The 23,731-nt window shown below is 48.1% G+C and overlaps 1 protein-coding gene across 1 annotated transcript in view; it reads left to right on the top strand.

Annotated features, from left to right (window-relative positions):
• CC2D2A (coiled-coil and C2 domain containing 2A) overlaps positions 1–23,731 on the top strand; it is a 120,655-nt gene that overhangs the window by 49,034 nt on the left and 47,890 nt on the right. Inside the window, exons 13-17 of the mRNA XM_056107296.1 lie at positions 3,727–3,867; positions 7,174–7,330; positions 8,273–8,335; positions 8,396–8,571; positions 13,181–13,358. Coding sequence (XP_055963271.1) covers positions 3,727–3,867; positions 7,174–7,330; positions 8,273–8,335; positions 8,396–8,571; positions 13,181–13,358 — 715 coding nt within the window. The remainder of the gene's footprint in view (positions 1–3,726; positions 3,868–7,173; positions 7,331–8,272; positions 8,336–8,395; positions 8,572–13,180; positions 13,359–23,731) is intronic.

The raw sequence follows: 23,731 nt of genomic DNA, 5'->3' as shown, positions 1-23,731 counted from the left end.
GTCCAGCTTTGTTGCTGCTAGATGCGCCTCTTTACCTTTCTGAGTCTGACCTTCTTCTCAATCAGGCGTTATTCTTTGTTTTATAACTGACATTGAGTGAAATTTTTGGAGGCGTTACTATTTACTACTGAACTTGTATAGCTGTTTTCGAACTGAACTTTTGTTGGAAATGGAGTAGGCGAGTGGGATTTTGTTGAATTGTAGTAGAAGAGGTGAGAAATTTTGTTTGGTATTAGGTAACAAGTTGATGAGAAGGATGAAAGGATGCAGGTCTAAGTTGATTGAAGTGAGTGATATACCTGCGGCCACGGCCGCCCGCCCGGAAGTAGGCCACGCCCACTTTTAGGCCACGCCCCCTTCTTAGAGGCCACGCCCCTAGACAATCCCAGGCCACTCCCTCCCAGGATCCTGGGATCCGCGCTGTTCTCCGGCTGGGCTCGCTCCGCGGGCCGCGCGTCCGGGTTCAGGGGTGGGGCTCCGCTCGGGTCCTCCAACCCACCTGGATGGGAGGGGCCGGTGTGCTGCCAGGCGCGCTGCTCTGGATCTGGACGCGCGCTGGGGCTTGGGGTCGCTGGGGGTCCGCGCTCTCCTCCCTCCCTTCTCCGGCTGGGCTCGCTCCGAGTTTCACTGTTTTAAAAAAAGTGAGTTTCACTTTTTTATTATTTATTTATTTATTTTCATTTTGGGTTATACCAGGCGATGCTCAGGGGTTACTCCCGGCTCTGCACTCAGGGATCACTCCTGGCAGTACTCGGAGGACCATATGGGATTCTGGGAATCGAACCCAGGTCCACCACGTGCAAGGCAAATGCCCTACCCGCTGCACTATCGCTCCAGCCCCCTCACTTTTTAATTTTTTTTGTAGGAATACTGCTCTTTATTCAGCCACTGATTGGCTGATTGAATTGGGCATGAACTCCACCTTACATTTTTTTTCATTTTTTATCATTTTATTTATTGAATCACCATGAGAGCAGTTACAAAGCTTTCGGGTCTAAGTCTTGGACATACAATGAAACACCCGTCCCTTCACCAGTGCCCACCACCAAAACCCCCAGTATACCTCCCCATCCCACACCCTCCCCCTACCTGTGGGGCAGATGATTTCCACATTACTCTCTCTACTTTGATCACATTCAATATTTCGACACCAGACCCACCATTATTATTTGAGGTTTTACCCCAACACTCAGATTTGCTGAAAAGGCAACAGTAGACAATTTGTTTTCTATTGCTGGTTATGAATAACATATGATGTTGCATGGCTACAGTAGTGGCTTCATGACTTTGAAATTCTGAAATTTCAACATTTAAATCTGGAGGGATTTCTGCCAAAAACTGTTAGGTTCCGAGATTTGCTCCTGAGTCTCTGGGATCATGGCTGTTAAGCAGCTTGATCAGGAGCCAGAAAGGCCGTTCGTGGGTGAAGACTTAGGGTCTCGTTGGGCTGGGGAGGACAGGACTGGCTCTACCCCCATCCCGTGAGGCCCTGTGTGTCGCATCACTGTGGGCCCAAACCTGACTGTACAGTGGCCTCTGGAGGATGATGGCCACCGAGCCGCCAAGGTGGAGCAGGCGGAGGGACAAGACCCTTTCCCTCCTAGGGTGGCCTGGTGACAGTAAACTACTGTGGGGTCCGGACGCATTTCTGCCAAAAGCCACTGGGTTTCGAGATTTGTTTCTGAGTCTCTGGGTTCATGGCCATTAAGCATTTCAATCAGGAACCAGAGAGGTCATGCCTTCAATTATATAGCTGAGCCGGAGGTGGTTTGTGGGTGTGTTTCTCACATACCTAACTTTTGGCCGTTTACTTTCTTGGTAAACTTTGCCCCAAGTTTTTGGCCTCAGCAATTTCGGGGTATCTGGAAGTCTGAAGGAGCCATCAGGCTGCTGATGCACTCGCCTCACAGGTACAGATTGACCTGCTGGCGGCACCATACCCCCTCCCCTTACTTTTTTAAAGGAGTTATGTTACATTCATCATCTCACAGCTTGTTTTTGTATACAGTATGCTTCATCCAGCCTTTTCTTGTAACATGGTAGCTCACTCTTAACCATTGTTTTTAAAACGGTGTTATCTAGCTCTTAGAGTCCTCTAGTGAAAGATGTTTGTATTATTCCTATGTTAGCTTGTTTTGTTTGGGGGGAGGGGCACTCCCTGTGGTGCCCAGCACTTACTCTTGACTCTGTACTCAGGATCTCTACTAGTGGTGTTTGAGGTACCACGTGGGATACCGGGAATCCAACCGAGACTGGATAGTACAGCCCTGTCTCTCCAGGCCCATGTATTATTCCTATGTTCTATTGTTTAAATTGCACTTTGTCACGTGTAGTTGCAGCCAGCGTTTACAGGTGGGGCGTGGGGAAGTTGGGGGCTTTGCCTAAGCCTGGCTAGTGAGAAAACCAGGACACAAAGCTGAGAGGTGTGGCACCCATATCTCAGCCAGAGGTGGGGAACCGTGTTTCTGCCAAAGGCCATTTGGGCATTTATAACACCACACGTAGACTCTACCACACAGGCAAATGGACTAGGCAGCCGGTGAGAAGCATCTCTTCTTGTCCCATCAGGCACTAGCATCAGATCCAAGATTTTGAGGGTCTTTGCCTGCCCCCAGGCTGTGCTTAGGCTAAGTCCTGAGCCACCAGCCCGGCCCTTGCTCCTCCAGAAGAATGGTCAGTCTTCTCGGGATTCCTTCCTGCTGGTGCTTCTTTGCACAGTTTCCAAGGACTCCGTCATCCCGGACACTGTGTCGGCCTCACACCGCCCTCCCAGAATGAAAGTTCCAGCTGGGAGGAACCTCCGGCCGTCTGCTCGCAGGGCTGTGATCGGTGACCCAGGACACCTCAACTCTCATCTCCCTGATGGGAGGCTGGCGCCTGTCTCCCAACACTTCTGAGCCCGCTGAGTGGAGGCCTAAACTTGCTCAAGAAATACATAGTTGTCAAATTAATCAGTATCGAACATCTGGGATCTGAATTGGCTCTTTTGTTACAGAAAGTAATTTAAGGCACTAATCATTAGTCCAAACATTTGCTCATAAAAGTGAAAACAAAAGCATTTTTGAGGACTGTCTCTTTTTTCATTATTATATTTTTTTCATACTTTTCTTTAAAAAAAAACTTGCGAAGACTTCAGTAACATTCCTTTAGCTGGGATTTGCATGAACAAAAACTCATTATATTTGGTGGTAAATGGAAGTACAACGAACTTTCTTACATTCCCAGTAACTTAGCCTTTGAGAACTGTGCTTACCGGACCCCTTATTTTCATAACATCAAAGGTGACTATTTTAGGATGCAAGATTTTAATAAGAAGTGTAAACGGTTATTTATTGTAGCTAAGCCAGATTCACCTGGGGAAGGAAAACAAAATCAAACTTCTCAGAATAGATTGGCATCCTCTTCAAGTTTGCTTTCATATATTTTTGTTTTTCTACTATTACTGTGAAATCATGTCATTGCCTGGAGAGATGCTATTGGGGTTCAGCCATTTCCTTTATGTGCCACCACTCCTGCCTTGATCCCTGGAACCATGTGACTCACAAGTACCTCCAAGGGTCATTCCTAAACACTGAGCCAGGAATAGCCCCCAATAACCTCTGGGTATTGCCCTTCATCCACCCCCCTCAAGATATGCTTTGGTATAGCTGTATTAGTTTACATTCTTACTTGGATGTAAGCATACAAGATGACTTTTCCTTATATCCTTGTCTATTTATTTTCCAGGCAAACAAGAAAACTGCGTGATGCTGAGCAAGAAAAAGATCGAACACTACTGAAGACCATCATCAAAGTCTGGAAAGAGATGAAATCCCTTCGAGAGTTCCAGAGATTTACCAACACACCCTTGAAACTTGTTTTGAGAAAGTGAGCATTTTTTAAACAAAAGCATTTTTTTTAAATGAGGCTTTATCATATGTAGAGAAAAATGTATAAAGCATAGATATCGATTTATAAAATAACACGGTTAGGGATTTGGCCCGGTGGTAGAGCATTTGCCTTAAGTGAGGGAGGAGGGGGACAGGAGCCCTGAATTCAGGTCCCACCATCTCGTGATACCCTGAGCATTGCAGTTAGTGACTTCAGAGCACCATGCCAGGATTTGCTCCTGAACACTGTCGGGGTCATCCAAAGCCAATACCACTAAAAATTAAAATAAAATAAAATTCTAGGGCCAGACATAGAAGGGATAGTGCAAATGCCCTAGCATGGGCGGCGCTCTCCTTTCTCTCCCTGGCACTGCTGGAGAGAACAGAATTATTTGTGATAATTCTGTTTTATAGGATTATCACTAATAAATGGAAGCCCTGCGCCTCTAGTCCCAATGGCGTCCTTCTGTCCCCCAAGCAATGGGCTAGATTAGCGTTGTCTGCATGTCTTTGCGAGACAGATGCTTGCTCGGGCCTGTGTTTCTCTTTGAGTGCTCACACGTACCGCTTTTCCTACTGAGTGCCCATTGTTTGTCTTCTCGGCAGGACTGGGTGAGAGGCGGCACCCAGCTGTGGAGTGAATGCCAGTCATTTCTCTTCTTGGCACTGGGTGAGAGGCGGAAGCCACTGTGGTTTCTCTCCTTTGCTCCCGGGTGTTTCCTTTCAGGCTATGATCATTATGCATTTGTTTCACTGCTGAGAAGCATCAGTTTCCTACTGTCTACGCAGCCCTTCTAGGCCTCTGCCTACCTCTTAGGGCTCGTAGACCTGCGTTTCCCAGAAATAAATCCAGAGGCAGACTTGTGGAGGTGGAAGATGCACTGCCCCCACTCACCCTCGTGACTCCAAACCTCTACCCAGGCGGGTGGTTGGATTAAACTCATGCCAGTTTCCTATGTTGTCCCCATAGCCTGATGTTGACAGATATCGATAGCAAAGAAAATGGGACGATCTTCTCCTCCCCGACACGTGCGCCCCAGGAGATAGCTCGGAGGCCAGAGTGCATGGCTGGTGTGAGGTCTGGGCGATTTTCAGCACCACCCACGAGCTCTGGTGGCCCGACACTGCTGGTGTGACCCCCCCCTACCTGGGACATCTGCCTCCTCCTAATTTTTTTTTTCTTCTGATGGTGCGTTTTGATGTGGATTTCCTGTACAGGACCCGCACGTTTTTATTTCCTCTTTTAGGAAGGATCCACTGGGTGCTGACTTTTAACTGGATTGTTGGTCTTATCACCTCTCTCATCATTTGTGGGAACTTCTCTTATCTCCTAAGCCAGAGGCTCTTTGAGATTCTGTGTAGTAATACCTTCTCCCCTTCACACGCTCTTTTGGCTATTTTTTGATAGCTAGAAACTTTTATCTTTAGAAAGATAGAAGAGTGAAGGGTCCTGGAGCAATAGTACAGTGGTGAGGGTGTTTGTCTTGCATGCAGCCGACCTGGGCTAGACCCCTGGCATCCTGTGTGGTCCCCTGGGCACTTCCAGGAGTAATTCCTGAGTGCAGAGCCAAAGTGTTCCATGGTTTTCCAAAGACCATGTACTCTCTGGAGCGGGGACTTATAGCCAGGGAAGTCATCCACAGTGGGTACCTGCACTTAGTGTCAACTCGGATCAAAGACAAAATCACAGTCTGTCTGCAGAAACTGGCTGTCTCCAGAAATTCCAAGGTTTCACTTTCCACATTCTGTCTCCAGGTTTCTCCTCCCACCCAAAGAAAGTTTTCGTTGTTGCTGTTATTGTTTTTACCAGATTCTTTTCTCCCTCCTTCCCTCCCTCCCTCTCTCCTTCCTTCCTTCCTTCCTTCCTTCCTTCCTTCCTCCCTTCTTCCCTCCATCCTTTCTCTCTTCCTCCCTCCCTTTCTAAAATTAATAAGATATTCACCCTCAAGTTTGCAAACTGGGTTTTGTTCTTTTGGTTTGGTTTTTGAGTCATATCCGGCTGTGCTCAGGACTCTGCACTGGGGATCACTCCTGGACGGAGTCTCCCCTGGAGGGAGATGCTGCCAATGAATAGAAAGGACTTGGAAGACCAGGGGAGCATACTCATTTGCTTTCATTCCCATGGGCTTGGCCAGAAGGGAAGTCACTAACTTCCCGTCTGGAAGAAGAACTAACAGAACACTCTGGAAAACGTTCTCATCAGGTGCATCTCCTGATGAAGGATCTGCAGAGGAATCCAAATACCAGTGGGAGAAGCGTGCTGAAAGTAGACTACAGACCAAACATGATTGCCACTCGGTGCCTCTTTTGCAAACCACAACACCCAAAAGGAGAGAGAGAACAAAAGGGAGTGCCCTGCCACAGAGGGGGGGGGGGATACTGGGATCCGTGGTGGTGGGAAATGGGCACTGGTGGAGGGAGGGGTATTTGATCATTGTATAACTGAAACCCAAGCACAAAAATTTGTAAGTCTACAACTGTACCTCATGGTGTCTCACTAATAAAAATTTTAAAAAAATTCTTCCTGGGCCTCTGTAGCAACAGGACAAAGTGCCCCCAGGAAGGAGTAATGAAGCGGCAAGTGAAGCTTCTAAATGGTTGAGAATTTGCAGTCAGGAAATCTGTGTTGCTTGTTTCAGTCAGGAAACCAACTTAGCAGCTAACCTGGGGGTGTCACACTCCAGCCTTCCCTCGCCCAGCTGTGTGTTCACAGACAGATTACTTAACCTCTCTGGGCCCCTGTCACTTCCAGCACAAAATGCAAATGATGATCCTAGGTACCTGGGGGCAGTGAGGTAAACTCCGAAGCTTTTAGAGGAGGTTCTGGCCCGGAGCAAGGCCAAGAGGGGTATTTACTGTGAGTATTGGTCTTTGCTGGATTTCCACACGTGACTAAGAGACTCTGCATTATTTGACTATGCATTGCTTTTTTTTTTTTCCCCAAGTTTCTGGGCCGTAGCTGGTGGTGCTCAGGGGTCTCCTGGCTGTGCACTCAGAGAATCAATCACTCCTGACCGGGCTCAGGGGACCCTATGCCTTGCTGGGGATCGAACCTGGGTCAGCCGGGTACAAGGCAAGCCCTCTACCCCCTGAACTATGGCCCTGGCCCCTACTTTATTTACTTTTTAGAAGGAAACCCCTTTATGTTGGGGAGCACATGCAGAGATTTCCAGGTCGTACTCCCGGCTCTGTGCTCAGGGACCGCTCCTGGCGATGCTCGGGGACCCAACCCAGATGGGGGTGGGCAAGGCCAGGGCCTGACCTTCTGTGCTGTCTCTCTGTCCCTGTCCCTGACCCTGTCCAGGGAGAAAGTCGATCAGAGAGCCGACCAAGACGCCTATGAAGCGGAGCTCCGCGCCGAGATCAGCGAGCGGCTGGAGGAGCGCACGGCCCAGTACGAAGCTGAGCTGGCCGAGTTCCGCGCCATGCAGCAGCGGTGGAGAGCCTGGAAGAAGGCCCAGGTGCCGGGCTGGAGCGATAGCACCGCGAGGAGGGAGTTTGCCTTGCACGCGCCGATCCGGGTTTGACCCCTGGCATCCCATATGGGTCCCCTGAGCACCGCCAGGAGTAATTCCTGAGCATCTCTGTGCGGTCAGCCCCTGACGGGGGAGGGGGGTGTGGGGGAGGGGCAGGATACCCCATGCTGCTGCCTCTGCCGGTGTCCAGCTCAACCCGGACTCAGGGACACCACGGAGGAGCGACAGAACCAGTAAGGGAAAAGCAGCCTCTCGCTCCATGCACAGGTTCTGGGGGTCCCTCATGGGCTATCTGTGGTGGTGAGGAGCGCTGCCCCATGGAATGCGGGGGTGGGTGCTAAGGGATGCCCACAGGAAAGTCAACCAGCTGTCTACCCCCTCCCTGCACTGTGGAACCCCTGACAATAGGCAGAGGCGGGTCACCTGCAGGAGGACCCTGGATGATCAGCCGTGTGGCTTTCCTAGCCACACATGCCGCTGTCTGGAGGACTCGTGTGGTAACACGGATACTTGTGGGGTGTTCACAAGAATGAGGCAGCTGTGGGGCAGATCCATAGCACAGCGGGGAGGGCAGTTGCCTTGCTCCTGGTTAACTGGGGCAAGGCAATCCGTGGCATCCCATATGGTCCCCCAAGCACTGCAAGAAGTAATTTCTGAGTGCAGAGCCAGGAGAAACCCCGGAGCATCACCAGGTGTGACCCAAAAGCAGAAAAAAAAAGAGGCAGCTCTGTGTGGAGTTTCCCATGACCGTCCCATTTTGTGGATGACACACTGAGGCCTGGGAAGGGCTTGGGGGGGCGGGGGTGGGGGACGTCCTGCACCCCGGCTGGGAGTGGAGCTGGCTTTGCACCTGGCTGTTGGATTCTGTAGGCCAAACTTCTCCAGCTCCACCTCCACCACTTGGCTAAGCTGCCTCTTGCCTCGTAGAGAGCTAAGAAGAAGAAGAGGAAGAAGAGGAAGAAGAAACAAGCGGGGGACGAAGCTCTGGAGGCTGAGGAGGAGGAGGAGGAGGAGGAGGAAGCGGAGGAGGAGGGAGAGGAGGAGGAGGAGCCACATTCCGAGGAGGAGCCGGTGAAGCCTGTTCCACCGGAGCCCGTGGACCGGACAGCGGTGGAGCAGCAGGCCCGGGAGCGAGCCGCACAGACCAGGAGGAGGCCCGGGGAGCCCCTGCTGGTCCCCGAGCTGAGTCTGGCCGGCAGCGTCACCCCCAATGACCAGTGTCCCAGGTGAGCAGAGCGGCCGCCGCAACTGAAGTGGCTGTGTGACTCCCAGTGCGTGCAGGCGCAGATGCGCTGGGACACACAAACGCATGCCTGTGCGCCCAGATGCACACGTGCACAAACTCACGCATGCACAAACACACCCGCACACACATGCACACGCACACAAATGCACGTGTGCACAAACCCACGCAAAGACACAAATGCACGCACACACAAATGCACCCACACACAAATACACACACACACATGCACCCGCACACAAATACATACACACACACACACATGCACGCACACGCACCCGCACACAAATGCATGCGCACACAAATGGGGAAAGGGTGCAGCTCCGAAGCCGCGGGTCACCACGACCATCAGCGACTCGCAGTAGATGCCCCTTGGACCACGTGAAACTGCAGTACTGTCTGTAGTTGGGTGGTGGCTTTCCTTCCTCCACACCCCAGCAGTGAGCACTGCGGGCGAAGCTGCCTCAGGCTGGAGCCTTGGCCTGAGGCGGGGCGTCATCTCTGCCGTTAGGTGGCCCTGGCTCCTGCCGCTTGGGCAGCAGCGTCTCTCTGGGCTCAGGAGCCTCCCACAGGGCCCCCGGGCACCACCAGGGCTGTCCTCCCGTTCAGTAGCCTGTTTCGGTCGTCCCAGTGTGTGTTTGGAGAGAGACAACCAGAAGCTTCCCTTCCGTGTAGGAGGCTGTCCAAGTCACATCGTCACCAGGACATCTGGGTGTTTCTTCCATAGGCAAATCTGGCTCATTCATGGAGCTGCTCCAAAGGACTGAGTACTGCTTTGTCATTCAGGGCCCCACGTTTAGCTCCCCCTACCACGTACTGCTGGAAGCTACCCCCAGCACTAAGCTGGGTTATCTATAAAATAGAAATAATCATCAGTAATATTTTAAACAACATTATTTAATACTAATTATACATTATTAATAATTATTTAACATCACAATATCATATTCTAAATTTGATAATAACATAGTTGATGTATTTATAAAATGATGCTTTAAATAATAATCTTTTGATAAAAGTAAGTAAAAGTAAAGGCCCTCCCGTTGATCATCGATTTGCTCGAGCGGGCCCAGTAACATCTCCATTGGAGACTTCGTTGTTACTGTGTTTGGCATATCGAATACGTCACGGGGAGCTTGCCAGGCTCTGCCGTGCGGGCGAGATACTCTCGGTAGCTTGCCGGGCTCTCCAGGAGGGGCGGAGGAATAGAACTCGGGGCGGCCATGTTGGCTGCATGCAAGGCAAACGCCCTACGGCTGTGCGAGCAGCATGGCCAACCCGAGTTCGATTCCTCCGCCCCTCTCGGAGAGCCCAGCAAGCTACCGAGAGTATCTCGCCCGCACGGCAGAGCCTGGCAAGCTCCCCGTGACGTATTCGATATGCCAAACACAGTAACAACAAAGTCTCCAATGGAGACGTTACTGGGCCCGCTCAAGCAAATCTTTTGATAATAATATTTAAAATAGAATGTTTTAATTTTACTTGAATAATAAAAATATTTAAAATAATATATTTATTATAATGTTTTGATAATATTTTATATTATATCATAATGACATACTGTAGCACTGTCCTCCCATTGTGCATCGATTTGCTGGAACAGGCACCGATAACGTCTCCATTGTGAGACTTGTTGTGACTGTTTTTGGCATATCACATATGCCACGGGGAGCTTCCCAGGCTCTGCCATGTGGGCAGGATACTCCAGGGCTATCCAAGAGGGATGAAGAAATTGAACCCCGTGTCAGCCTCATGCGAGGCAGACACCATACCTGTTAATATAATATAAATATTGATAATATTTTATTTTATATTATAATGATAATTTTTAATTAATTGAAAAAGTTTGCTTTTTTAACAATGCTTGGGTGCTACGGGGGCCACTCCAGTAGGTGCTGAGTGGAGGTGGATGGTTCTTTAGTGCTGGGGAACCCCACATAGCTCTCCAACCCATTCTGTTCTCTCCCTCGACCCTTATTTTAAATTCTTGTTTATTTCCTCATCTTAGGAAGATAGTTCTCCCAGTGAGGTCCCAGGTCTAGCCTGGGAACTCATCAGAAATGCAAATTCTTGGCAGGAGAGGGCGCAAAAGGATGTACAAGGCCCCAAATTTGATCTCTGGCATCTCATGCCCCCTCATACCAGCTCCCAACCCCTCTCCCAGCATTTCTGGGGTTACTCCACCCCACAGAGCCAACTTTTACATCCTACCTGAGAAGTGCAGAATCAGAAATGCAAACTTTCACATCCTACCTGAGAAACATAAAATCAGAACCTCTGGGTTGGAGACTGTTCCCACAAACATTTTCTGTGCTTCTGATTGGTGCTGCAGCCTCAATCTGTCACTGGGAACCTTTAACATAATTGCTACTGGAGCTGGGTTGGGGGGGGGGGCTTAAGCCATATGCCTTGCCCAGTTTGTTCCCAGCACCACATATGATTCCTCATATGAACAGCCAGGAGTGATTCCAAAGCACTACCAGGTGTGGTCTGAAAACCCAGGAATGAAAAATTTTACTTTAATTTGCTGCTAGTGGATCCCAGACTAAACTCTCCAGCAAACCTGTCAAGAAAAAAGGGAACATCTTAGACCGAGTATTCCAACATGAAAGTGGGAATTCACTGGAGTCAGTTATCCTCGTAGGCAGAGGGGATATGGGGCTAGTGCGAATGCCACCGTAAAGCTTCCTGCTCCTTCTTCGTTTCAAACTTACTTTAATGAACTAACAATTTTGGGGGGGTTATTTGGGGGCCATACCCAGCAGTGCTCAGGGGTTACTTCTAGCTCTGTGTTCAGGAATGGTTCCTGGGGGACTGTGGGGTCAGGGCGGCATATGGGATGCCAGGAATCCAGTGGCATCCAAGGCAAGAATCCTGCCCCATATATTGTCTCTCCAGCTCCTTGTAAGTTATTTAATAACAGTAGCTGTGATGTTGGTATCTTCTCAATTCCATAGCATTCAGATGCCCCGTAGAACTAATCCCTGACACTAAATGAGCTATTTTTCAGGTCTGAGGTACCAATCCACATAATTTCTTTAATGGACATTCAGAATATGTGATCAGAAAGCATGTCTTCTTAAATGGAAGTTTAGATGTGTTTGACCATCTTTTGTGGCGAGTCCCTGTTCCCTAAGCACGTAAACTCAGGCTGAAGTTGCTGAGTTTTCAGTGGGTTTGGGGTTCTACTGGGGCTGTTCCCAAGTCTGTGGTTCTCATTGACCTTCTTTATGAGGCCATCGTGGGGGGTGTGCAGAAAAGACGGGTGTTTGAAAATCTGTCTGTGGTGTGAATTTTCTGGGAATCAGCCCGAAGACAACTCTGAGTGGAGTTTTCTTGAAGTTTGGGGCGAAATATCCTTAATGGAAAAAAAATAATCCCATGATTTGAGCAAGTTTCTGGTTGGACTGTGTCGGTGGCAGAGATATGAAAATGTTAGTTCTCCCAGTGCAATTTGCTTGGCACAGAATTTGTCCTTGAGATGAGAAGTAGAGATAGTTGCACAACACTGTAAATGTCCTCAGTATCACAGAAATGTACACTTAAAATAGTGTTAAAACAGTGTATGGTGTGCAGCTACCACAGCATGGAGAAAATGCCGGATACCCAAAACCCCAGAGGGTTTGCATTTTCTACTCTAAACTTTCCCTTTCCTTCACATACTTGGGGGGCTATTTACCTCACTAGGTAAGCATCGCAAATACAGTGAGATTAAAGCCCACCCTCAGAGACTTGAATTTCCTGGCTTATAAGAGTGACATTCATGCCAGGATGCCTTTTGTTAGTATTAAAAATGATCTTTAAAAACAAGGACCAATCTCAAGACCAAACTAAAGTAATGGAGAACAGATTCGCTTCCAGGGACCATTTTGGGATAAGAGTGGAATTATAAAGTATCATTAGGGCACAATTATAAAGGCACTGGAGGCTTTTAGGGTGAGCCCCTGCTGAGTGCCCCCAGCGCAGTGATTATTATATGACCCGCCACATGTTTTAAATCAGAGAGCTGCTTTGCCAAAAATAAATGAATTTTTTTTAAATCTCATAATTTATTGTATGAGAATTTAAAACATAAAAATAGGTCATAATTTTAAAAATTTTAATATTATTCTGGAAAAACAGGAAACATAATTTTTCAATTTGTTATATCCAGTCAGGCTCACTCACCATCAGAAAATGTTAAGGAAAAGTTCAGATCTTGAGAAGCAAACTTGCCCAAGCCACTCTAATACTCAGAATAAAATGTCTTATCCAGATGTAAATCCCTCCCACTGTGATTTGAATTCCCTCCCTGTCTCAAGTATAGTGTTTCTATTGCCTTAAACTTTGGGTGCAAATGTCAGGCTTGTGTAAAAAAATTAGAGAGCATCATATGGTGGTCCTCCGACATAAGTCCCTTAAGTCCCCTCACTTCATCACCATGTCTTTTATTACACTGGGCCTGGGAGGCTGGTCCCCAGGTGACAGGCTTGCTCGCACACTCATCAGACTTGCTTGCACACTCATCTAGTTCTTCTCAGTGCTATTTTTCAGTAGCTCGGTTCAGCCTAAGCAAACCGCCTTCACCCTTCTGTCCATGGTGACCCATGCAGAGTGGAGGTGGCACGCAGAGAGGACGTCAAGAGGCGCTCGGTGTACTTGAAGGTGCTCTTCAACAACAAGGAGGTGTCCAGGACTGACAGCCAGCCCCTCGGGGCAGACTTCCGTGTGCACTTTGGACAGATCTTCAATCTGCAGATCTTCAACTGGCCAGAGAGTGTGACGCTGCAGGTAACTAGTGTTCCTTATACGGTCGCTGTCCTTCATGGGTTGGGGGTCATCACAGGTGCAAGACGATTCATTTTCAGTCACCAGGTCACCCACCTGTGGCATCCTGAGAGTGTCCAGGTGACAGAAGGTCTGTTCACCGCCCTTAAGGCCTCACCTGTAGGCCATCTTACACTGCTCACCTCTGGTACTGTGGCAGAGCCTCTGGCCATAGTTCTGGGTGTGTGCCTCAGGGAGGGGTGGGGGTGGGGGAGGAGGCCTCTGGTTCATTTGTGGGAGGAGATTGCCAACATCACCCTGGTAGGATGGGGTCAGAGATGCCAGTTATGGCCCATTCAGTGGGGGGGGTGGGGGTGGGGGGGTGGAATAATGTATGCATTTAAAAGGTGAAATAGAATCTTTTTAAAAAAAATTTATTAGTGAAATACCATGAGGTACAGTTGTAGACTTACAAATTTTTGTGCTCGGGTTTCAGTTATGCAATGATCGAGTACCCATCCCTCCACCAGTGCCCATTTTCCACCACCACGGATCCCAGTATCCCTCCCACCCCTCATCCCCCCCACCCCACCCTGCCTCTGTGGCAGGACATTCCATCCTGTTCTCTCTCTTCTTTGGGGTGCTGTGGTTTGCAAAAGAGGAATTGATTGGCAATCATGTTCGGTCTATAGTCTACTTTCAGCATGCATCTCCCCTCCTGGGAGGATCCTCCCAACACCCTTTACTTGGTGCTCCCTTCTCTATCTGAGCTGCCTTTTCTCCTAGCATGTGCGGCTGGCCTCCAAGCCATGGAGCAAACCTCCTGGTACTTATCTCGACTATTCTTGGGTGTTAGTCTCCTATTTAGTTACTTTATATTCCACAGATGAATGCAATCTTTCTATGTCTGTCCCTCTCTTTCTGACTCATTTCACTTAGCATGATACTTTCCATGTTGTACCACTTGTATGTAAATTTCATGACTTCATCTTTTCTAACAGCTACACAGTACTCCATTGTGTAGATGGATATACCAATATTTCTTTAACCAGTCACCTCTTCTCGGGCACTTGGGTTTTTTCCAGAGTTTGGCTGTTGTGAACAGTGCAGACGTCATTTCAGCTATACTTTTTTGCCTCTCTGGGATATATTCCCAGGAGTGGTATTGCTGGGTCAAATGGGAGCTCAATTTCTAATTTTTTGAGAATCGTCCATACTGTTTTCCAAAAGGGCTGAGCCAGTCGGCATTCTCACCAGCAGTGAAGGAGGGTCCCTTTCTCTCCACATCCACGCCAACACTGGTTGCTTTTGTTCTTTTCGATGTGGGCCAGTCTCTGTGGTGTGAGATGATATCTCATTGTGGTTTTGATCTGCATCTCCCTGATGATTAGTGATGTAGAGCATTTTCTCATATGCCTTTTTGCCATTCAGATTTCTTCTTTGAGAAAGTTTCTGTTCATTTCATCACTGCATTTTTTGATGGGGTGTGATGTTTTCTTCTTGTGGAATTCAACCAGTGCTTTGTATATCCTTGGTATCAACCCCTTATCAGATGGGTATTGGTTGAATATCCTTTCCAACTCTGTAGATTGTCTCTGCATTCTGGTCACTGTATCTCTGGAAGTGCAGAAGTTTCTTAGTTTAAGATAGTCCCATTTGGGGTTGTGTGTACAGATATCTCTGTTTCCACTTGGTTGGTCAGTGGAGTGTCATCTCTGAAGATACCATTAGCCTCAATATCATGGAGGTTTTTGCCGACCTTGTCTTCAATGTACCTTATGGATTTTGGCCTGATGTTGAGATCTTTAATCCATTTTGATCTGACTTTTGTGCATGGTGTTAGGTCGAGGTCTGAACCCATTTTTTTTGCATGTGGTTGTCCAGTTATGCCAGCACCATTTGTTGAAGAGGCTTTCCTTGCTCCACTTCACATTTCTTGCTCCCTTATCAAAGATTAGATATTCATACTTTTGGGGTTTTGTATACGGATATTCCACATTGTTTCATTGGTCTGCAGCCCTGCCTTTGTTCCAGTACCATGCTGTTTTAATTATTACCACTTTGTAGTAGAGTTTGATGTTAATGAGGGTAATGCCTCCCCATGTCTTTTTCCCAAGAATTGCTTTAGCTATTCATGGGCGTTTGTTATTCCATATGAATTTCAGGAGTGCTTGATTTTTTTCTTTGAAGAATTTCATGGGTATTCTTATAGGGATCACATTGAATCTGATAATGCTTTGGAGAATATTGCCATTTTGACAATGTTAATTCTTCCTATCCGTGAGCAGGGGATATGTTTCCATTTCCTGGTGTCCTCTTTTATTTCATGGAGTAGCGTTTTGTAGTTTTGTTGTAGAGGTCCTTTACCTCTTTAGTTAGGCTGATTCTGAGGTATTTGATTTTCTGAGGCACGATTGTGAACGAGATTGTTTTTTTCATGTCACTTTTCTCTGTCTTATTTTTTGCGTATAGGAAGGCCATGGATTTTAGGGGTATTAATTTTATAGCCTGTGACTGTACTGTACAAGTCTATTGTTTCTAGGAGTTTCTTGGTAGAGGATTTAGCATTCTCAAGATATAGTATTATATCGTCTGCGAATAGTGAGAGCTTGATTTCTTCCTTTCCTATCTGGATGCCTTTAATGTCTTTTTCTTGCCTAATTGCTGTTGCGAGTACTTCCAGTACTATATTGAACAGAAGTGATAAAAGGTGAAATAGAATCTTAAGGATACTCCTTTGTAAGTAAATTCTTTTTTGATACTGCTGCTTTCAGTATTGGAAGCCTGCCTCAGGTGCTGGGGGGAGGCGTTGGGATAGAGAAGGGACCATGACAAAGACAGTTAGGAATGATCAGATAAGAACTGCGTGCTGAAAGGAGGTAAAGGAACAACCCCTATCTGTCAATCATAATGCCCAAAAGAAGAGGGAGGGAGAGAAAGAGAGAGAGAGAGAAAGAGAGAGAGAGAGAGAGAGAGAGAGAAGGAAAGAAAGAGCCGGCCACAGAGATGGGCTGGGGGGAGTGGGGCAGGGGGGAACCTGGGGTCACTGATGGTGGAAAATGTACACTGGTGGAGAGATGAGTGTTGGAATACTGTATGACTGAAACCCAATCATGAACAACTTTGTAGCAGTGTGGAGCAGGTAGGGTATTTGCCTTGCATGTAGCTGACCCGGGTTCAATTTCCAGCATACCATATGGTCCCCTGAGTACCACCAGGAGTAATTCCTAAGTGCAAAGCCAGGAGTAACCCCTGTGCATCACCAGGTGTGACCCAAAAATTTTTAAAAAGTGTGTCTCTTGGTGGTTCAGTTGAAAGAAAAAGTGAAACAGAGAGATCATACCTAAAGGTCAGTCAGCTGTGCCAGGAAGCACCTGGGGACATCTCCAGGAAGATGGCCATTTGACCACTCGGCTGCCCCCCTCCGCTCCCCCCCCCCCCATTTTGCTGTCAGGCATCAGGTCCATAATTCCTCCCCGCTTCTCCCCCGGGGACTTCTCCGCTGCCTTATTGCAAAGTGGCAGCTGAGCGGGCAAGACCTTGCTGGCAGGTGGCCTCTCCGTGCCCATCCTTTGGGCCACACTAACATCTCAGCTCTTGCACAGGGACAGTCTGATTCCACAGATGCTGACATCATCGAGCCTGGTGCTCTCATCCTCTCCCCGCTGACTGAGAAACCTTGGGGACGTGGGCTTCCTGCCACCAGGTCTGATTGTCCTGGAGGTTCAGGTCTCCAAAGTGGAGAGGTTCCTCGGAACCACTCTCAAGCCTGTTGCATGGAATAATTTTATTGGGGGGCCCATGGGGGGAAGGAGTGCTGGGTGGATGCAGCTTATTCAGCACTGCAGCCAGGGGAGTTACAAATCCACCAGAGACAGACTCAGAGAAGAGCTGGCTGGGAAACAGCAGCGGGAAGCCCCCAATTCCTTCACAGAGGTCTGGCTGCCGGGGCATGGGGTCCCTCGACTGTGTCAGAGCCCTGGGAACTTCCGCAGAGCCCGGAGAGGGCGTCAGAGCCTGGGGTGCAGAGTGGAGCGGCATCTCGGATCTGGTCTAGCTCAAGGCCCCGGTTGACACCAGTTGACACTGGATTTGGGCGGTGCCATCACACGGCTGCCCGGTCATCCCTGTGGACCCAGGCCTTTACCTGATGCCTTCCGTGTCTCTGTGCATCAGCTGACACGAACAGGTGGTTGTTTGGGATAACTTTATTTATTCACTGCTGTCCCTCGGTCCGCTCGGTCCGTCACCGGGGGTGCTGCTCTCCCTCCACAGCACCCACCTTTTCATCAGCAAGGCGTAGTTATATATCTGACTGTTTTATCCACGGGTAAAGCACCAGGAGCCTGAGGCGGGTCTAAGGGGGGTGGGGGGAAGAGCAAATCTGAATGCCTTGGGGGAAGGGTACACTGCTGGTTCTGAAGCCTCCCAGGACCCTCCTGCCATGGCTCTGAACAAAGTGCTTGAGCTCCATGCTTTCGTTGGCTGGCACTGCAGATACACAGAGAGCCACGTGCCAGCGACGCTGGGACCCAGCACTGAGCTCGTGCCCACCTCAAGCCACACTTGCCCCACAGGAAGCACTCAGGGAGCACGAGAGCTGGAGAATCAAACACAGCTCCAGGAGCCGAGCTGGATGCCAGCCCTGCCAGGCCTCCCTGTTCTTCCCCTGCACAGGAGTTGCTGATGGCCAAGAGTGGAGAGAATGGAGGGAACTGCACTCTGCCCAGGGAGGAAGGCAGGGGGCTGTGGACACAGGGGCTCAGCCTGGGCAGTCCCAGTTTTCTGGCTAACTGGAAGGAATGGCAGCTTCCTGTTTCCACCATGCTCCCATCTTCTCTTTTTCCCTTTTTTGCTTTTTTGGTTATCATTGTTTGGGGGCCACAGATAATGATACTTGGGGGTTACTCCTGCCTCAGTGCTCCTGGCAGAGCAGGACCATATGCGGTGCCAGGAATGGAACCTGGGTCAGCTCCGTGCAAGGTCAGTGCTTTACCTGCTGTATTATCTCTCCAGCCCCATGTGCCTTTCGTTTTCCATTTCACTCCGGTTCTAAGAGAGGTTGCTCACTCGTTCACTCTCCTGAGTGCTAGCTTGTGGTTGATGTTTCCATCATACCCCTATTAGGGAACTGTAGCGTGAGACCTGGGGAGAATGGGAGTCAGGGGTCAGGCCTCTCTCCCTATCAGCCGAGCATCACCAGGAACGGTCCATGACCCCTGCTCTAGCATTACTTAGATATCCCCCAGGTTCCTGGTTTTTTACACGTTGATAAAACAGATTTGAGGTATATAATAACCCCTTGCTGATGAAAAAGTATGTGTGAAGGGCGCAATATAAAATATTCCAAAATGAATATTTTAAATGAATAACAAAGCTTTATCCTTAAAAAAAAAAAAAACAGGAATATACTCAGAGGCAATTAGCTTGGCCCTGAGAGCCAAATCATGTAATTTTTTGAAAAGTTCAGATGGAAAGAATCTTGGCTGCATACTTGGACTATCTGTGTGGATTTGATAGCTGATCCAGTCACACACTATTCATGGCTCAGTGGGACCATTCTCATGCGTGAGCGGAGATCACAGATGAAGTCAATTTGAGGGATATTGCTTTTCAGCTCTCTAGAAATAATCCTGTGCCATTTGAAAATTGTCCATGGAATCACAGGTTTTGATTTAGAGAAGACTCAAGAATTACTGGCAACACTAGGAAGGTCAGAAAAATGGCTTCCCGGGGGCTGGAGCGATAGCACAGCAGGTAGGGCATTGGCCTTGTACGCGGCCGACCTGGGTTCGATTCCCAGCATCCCATATGGTCCCCCGAGGACCGCCAGGAGTAGTTCCTGAGTGAAGAGCCAGAAGTAACCCATGTGCATCACTGGGTGTGACCCAAAAAGAAAAAAAATGGCTTCCCATGCACCCAGCGCTGTCCAGTCCCTGCCTTGGAGCATACTACATTTCAAGAAAGCTTCTGAGGTTCTCAACACTGTAAGGCAGCAACTGAGAACCCCAACAACCAAGCCACAAATGTCTGCAACTTGATATGGAGCCAACACTTTCTCTAGTGCCAATCTGGGAGTTGGATGTGAGGAATATGAAGCCATAGGTAAAAAGCGGCACACACAACCCTGCCTTGGGGATCTCTAAATCCAACTAGTTATGGGGGGGGGGGGGGAGAGAGAGAGAGAGAGAGAGAGAGAGAGGGAGAGGGAGAGGGAGAGAGAGGAAGGGAGAGCAAGAGGGAGGGAGAAAGAGGGACGGAGGGAGGAGAGAGGGAGAGATCAAGAGACAAAAAGAGGGAGGGAGAGAGAGGGAGAAAGAAAGAGGGAATAGAGAGAGGGAGGGAGCAAGAGGGAGGAAAGAGAGGGAGGGGGAGAGGGAGGGAGAAAGAACAGGAAAGGGAAAGAGGGAGAGAGTGAGCAAGCAAGCTTCTTTGCAGTGTGTGGGAGGGGCAGTGAAGGGAACAGTGTTGAATGTGAAGCTTCATCCTTTGCAGTTTGAAGCTTCAGCCCAGGGATTCCAGGCCAGCTGGAGATGAGAGTTTACTCTGAGGCCACAAGATGAATAGAAGATGAACCAAGAGATGATTACAGAATATAGGGGATGAAAAAGGGACAAAGCAACTCATTGGAGCCTTGTGCAGCCTTGAGAGAATGGATTGACGGGGCTGCGTTGGCCATGCATGATGAGGCAAGCACCTGCATCCCTGCACTATCTCTGCAGTGCCCAGAATTTAAATATTTAATTGCAAATACGGAATAAACCACAACATTTCTATCAATCCTCATCCACTTAATATCTTAGGAAAACAATCAGGGTGTCCTGAAGATATAAATTGCATGTTTAAATAAGAAACTCTTGGGGCTGGAGCAATAGTACAAAGGGAAGTATGTTTGCCTTGTACGCAGCAGACCTAGGTTCGATGCCCAGCATCCCATACGGTCCCCTGAGTATCGCCAGGAGTATTTACTGAGTGCAGAGCCAGGAATAACCCCTGGGAACCACTGGGTGTGACCCAAAAAGCAATAAATCAATCAATAAACAAAATCATAGAATTTCCTTTTTTTAAAAAAGGAAAGAAGCTCTTATTTTATCTAGGATACAAAATCAATTTGACCAACAAGATTTAGCAAGGTATTGGGAGATGTAACTGCTTTTATGAAAAAGGGCTTTATAAGTTGCAGTGTTGCAAGGATGCACATTACTGCCATGACATACTGCATGCACCTATCGTCAGCTGTGTACCCAAAGGAAGTAGAATAAATATTTCTCAGGTCCCAGTGAATGGAAGAGACTTGATCTGTGTAAGCTCAGCTCTGCATGGCAGCCTCAGTTTAGTGAAAACAAAAGGGTTATGGGTTTATGGGTGGGGATAGGAGGCCAGAGACAGGGTTCAGAGTTATTCCCCCACACAGCGTGCCTGCCCCATGCACCACACCGCCCCCTGCAGGCTGGGCATCAAGCGTGGGCACCAAATCCACAGGGGAAAAAAATCCCACTGGGAGTCCACGAGCTGTCCGAAACACAGGACAGATTCTTCTCAAGGATTTGTAAATCCGTTTTGAGGATCAAGTGCCTCCCTTCTGCTGAGAGTTGACACCCCCCTTCAAAGCACAGTGGATGCACTGGGCATCCACTGGGAACTCAGATATGAACCTGTCAGGAATCTCACCTTCCAGTGAGCCAAACATGGGAAGTCGAGGGACTCAGCCAGAAGAGATGAGTGTTGCTATGGAGAAACCAGGACAGGGCAGCCTGGAGCGGGTGTCCAGAGACAGCTGACAACTCACACACGTGCCTGTGTGTGGAGTGAATTGTGCACTTTGCTTTGACTCTGAGCGGCTGATGCCTGAGACGAGGGAGAGCTCTGGGGTCTTGTGGCCAGGGCTGCATGTCCTGATCAAAGCGGGGCTGCTGTGCCCAAATGTACCCCTGTATTTATAGCACTGCTGGGTTTGGGGTTCTCTGCTCTTTGGCATTGTGGGTTATAATGCTGCTTGATGGTAGGGTTTCTTGCATAAACCATTCCAGAGTCACACTTTCCACGAAAGCGTCTGCTTCCCGCCACCATTGTCCCCTTTCTCTCCCCCTCCCCCATTTCACTCCCACCCCATATTAGTCTTCTTGCTGGAGACCAGTTCTCCATTTCTGTAGCTTTGGGTCATTTATTATTCCTATGTTAAAATATGTTTCTTTATATCCCACATATGAGGAGGATCATTGTGTGTATGTCCACCTCCCTCTGACTAACTTCACTGAGCAGAATCTCTCCAAATCCGTCCTTGTAGCAGCAAATTGTATTACGTCCTCTTTTTCCTATACCTGAGTAGTATTCGTGTGTGTGTGTGTGTGTGTGTGTGTGTGTGTGTGTGTGTGTACCATACTTTCTTTATCCAGTCATATATTCTTTGGACACTGCGGTTGTTTCCAGATTTGGGCCATGTGAACAGTGCTGCAATGAACATAGAAGTGCATGAGTATTCTGAGTAGAGTTACGGGGCCCTTTTGTAGACGCCAAGAAGTGGAATTGCTGGGTCTGGAACAGTTGGATATATTACCTTTTTCAGTCTGTCCTTCCAAGAAAATGTGGCCTACATCAGACAAGACAACAGGTGGACGTCATTCAAAGACATGTCTCCATGAGTCAAAGTTTTGGCCTCCAAATTGTTTTTTAATTAAAAAGAAGAAAACGCATGATTTTCTCAGGCTGAAACTTGATGGCAACGAGACCATAATTTAAACAGTGGAGCCAGTATCTCTTGGGCAGTAACTATGGTCATTTTATTTGTTTCATTTTTTTAAGTTCCGACTGGTTATCAAACTGCAGCTCATATTAAAGTCTGGAGCAAACAATAAATGACCTCCTTTTTCCACCGATGTTCTCAGCCAGTCTAATGGAGAGGGGAGAGTCTTAAAATGCAAAAAAGATGCTGTAAAAATGCGGGAGGAGATTTGTTTTCAGATCAGCAGAGTCTCCAGGGGTCTGTTAGTCACATTGTGGGGAAGCCATCCTGATCTTGATTCAAATAGTGCAGTAAAATTTTGAAATGCTGGAGGAAATTTCAATTTTAATGGCACTTGAAGTCATTACAAAATTACTGTGATAATGGTGCTGTAAATGTACTTTTATATCCTCTGTTAGAGATGCATATTGAAAAATGCTAACAGATAAAATAATGTCCATGTTGAAAATATGGGTGGAGGGAGCAATGATGAGAAGTATGGATCAAACCCAATTGACTATAAGTTTATAGCTAAACTCAGTGATGGGCTCCTGTAATATTTTTCTTCTAGGATTTCACAGATCTAATATTTTCCATGTAAGATATGGGGATTGAAGGGGGCAGACATCAAAACACGTCAGACAAGCACGCAACCGTTGAACCACATCTGGGGCTCAGAATTTCTTAAAAGTAAGCCTAATTGTGGCTGGAGTGATAGCACAGCGGGTAGAGCATTTGTCTTGCATGTGGCCGACCCAGGTTCGATTCCCAGCATCCCATATGGTGCCCCCAGCACTGCCAGGGGTAATTCCTGAGTGCAGAGCCAGGATTAACCCCTGAGCATTGCTGGGTGTCACCCAAAAACAAAAAAAGAAGTCAACTTATCTCCTTCTTTCATGACAAAGAGAAATGTGGAGGCGAGGGCTTGTGTGTGTGTGTTTCACAGGTGTCCATTGATCACCCCACTTTTAATAAAAGAATTGCCCCCCAACCCTGGTGAGCCTAGAACAGCCACAGGTCTTGTGGGGAGCTGCTGAGTCTGGCCTCCTAGGTGGGCTTTACCCGCCTTAGGTCAGTTTGCCATCGTGCAGGTGTAGTCTGCCTCAGAGAGGAGGAGCCAGTAGGGCCGTCCAGCCCTCTCTCATGCTCCCTTGGGGAGGATATATTTGACAATATCACATGCCTCTTAATACTCTGGTAAGTCTGATCATGCTCATGACCTGGCCTGATTCTGTGGCTTCTCTTGTTCGTGGTGAGCTATTACCCTTGTGTCTCATTTTTGTTTTGTTTTTTGTTTGGGGCCACTTATGACTCATTGCATAAATACTTTAAGGAAAGTGGGATGTGGGGGTCATGAAAGTCCTCTCTGCATTCAAGTAGTATTTGTGAATAAGCAGAATATTTCCATCAGACGGTGTCCATACAATAAAGGATTTAACCAGTAGAGATAAAAGGGCTAAAAACCAGCGTATTAGAGAAATGTCTGCCGGCCAGAGAGACTTAATGAAGAGGAGGCTAGAGCCAGATGAGAGCTCACCAAACTAGAGCACAGACTTTGCCTGTAGGGGGCCTGGATTTATCCCCAGCACTATATAGGGGCCCCTGAACATCAGCAGGAGCCAACCCAGAATAGCGAACCAGGACTGGCCCCTGAGCATGACTGTCTATGACCCCA

This window comes from Sorex fumeus, unplaced genomic scaffold, assembly GCF_029834395.1.
Source record: "Sorex fumeus unplaced genomic scaffold, SorFum_2.1 ptg000157l, whole genome shotgun sequence".
NCBI lineage: Eukaryota > Metazoa > Chordata > Mammalia > Eulipotyphla > Soricidae > Sorex > Sorex fumeus.
This window is presented reverse-complemented; position numbering and strand designations above follow the sequence as displayed.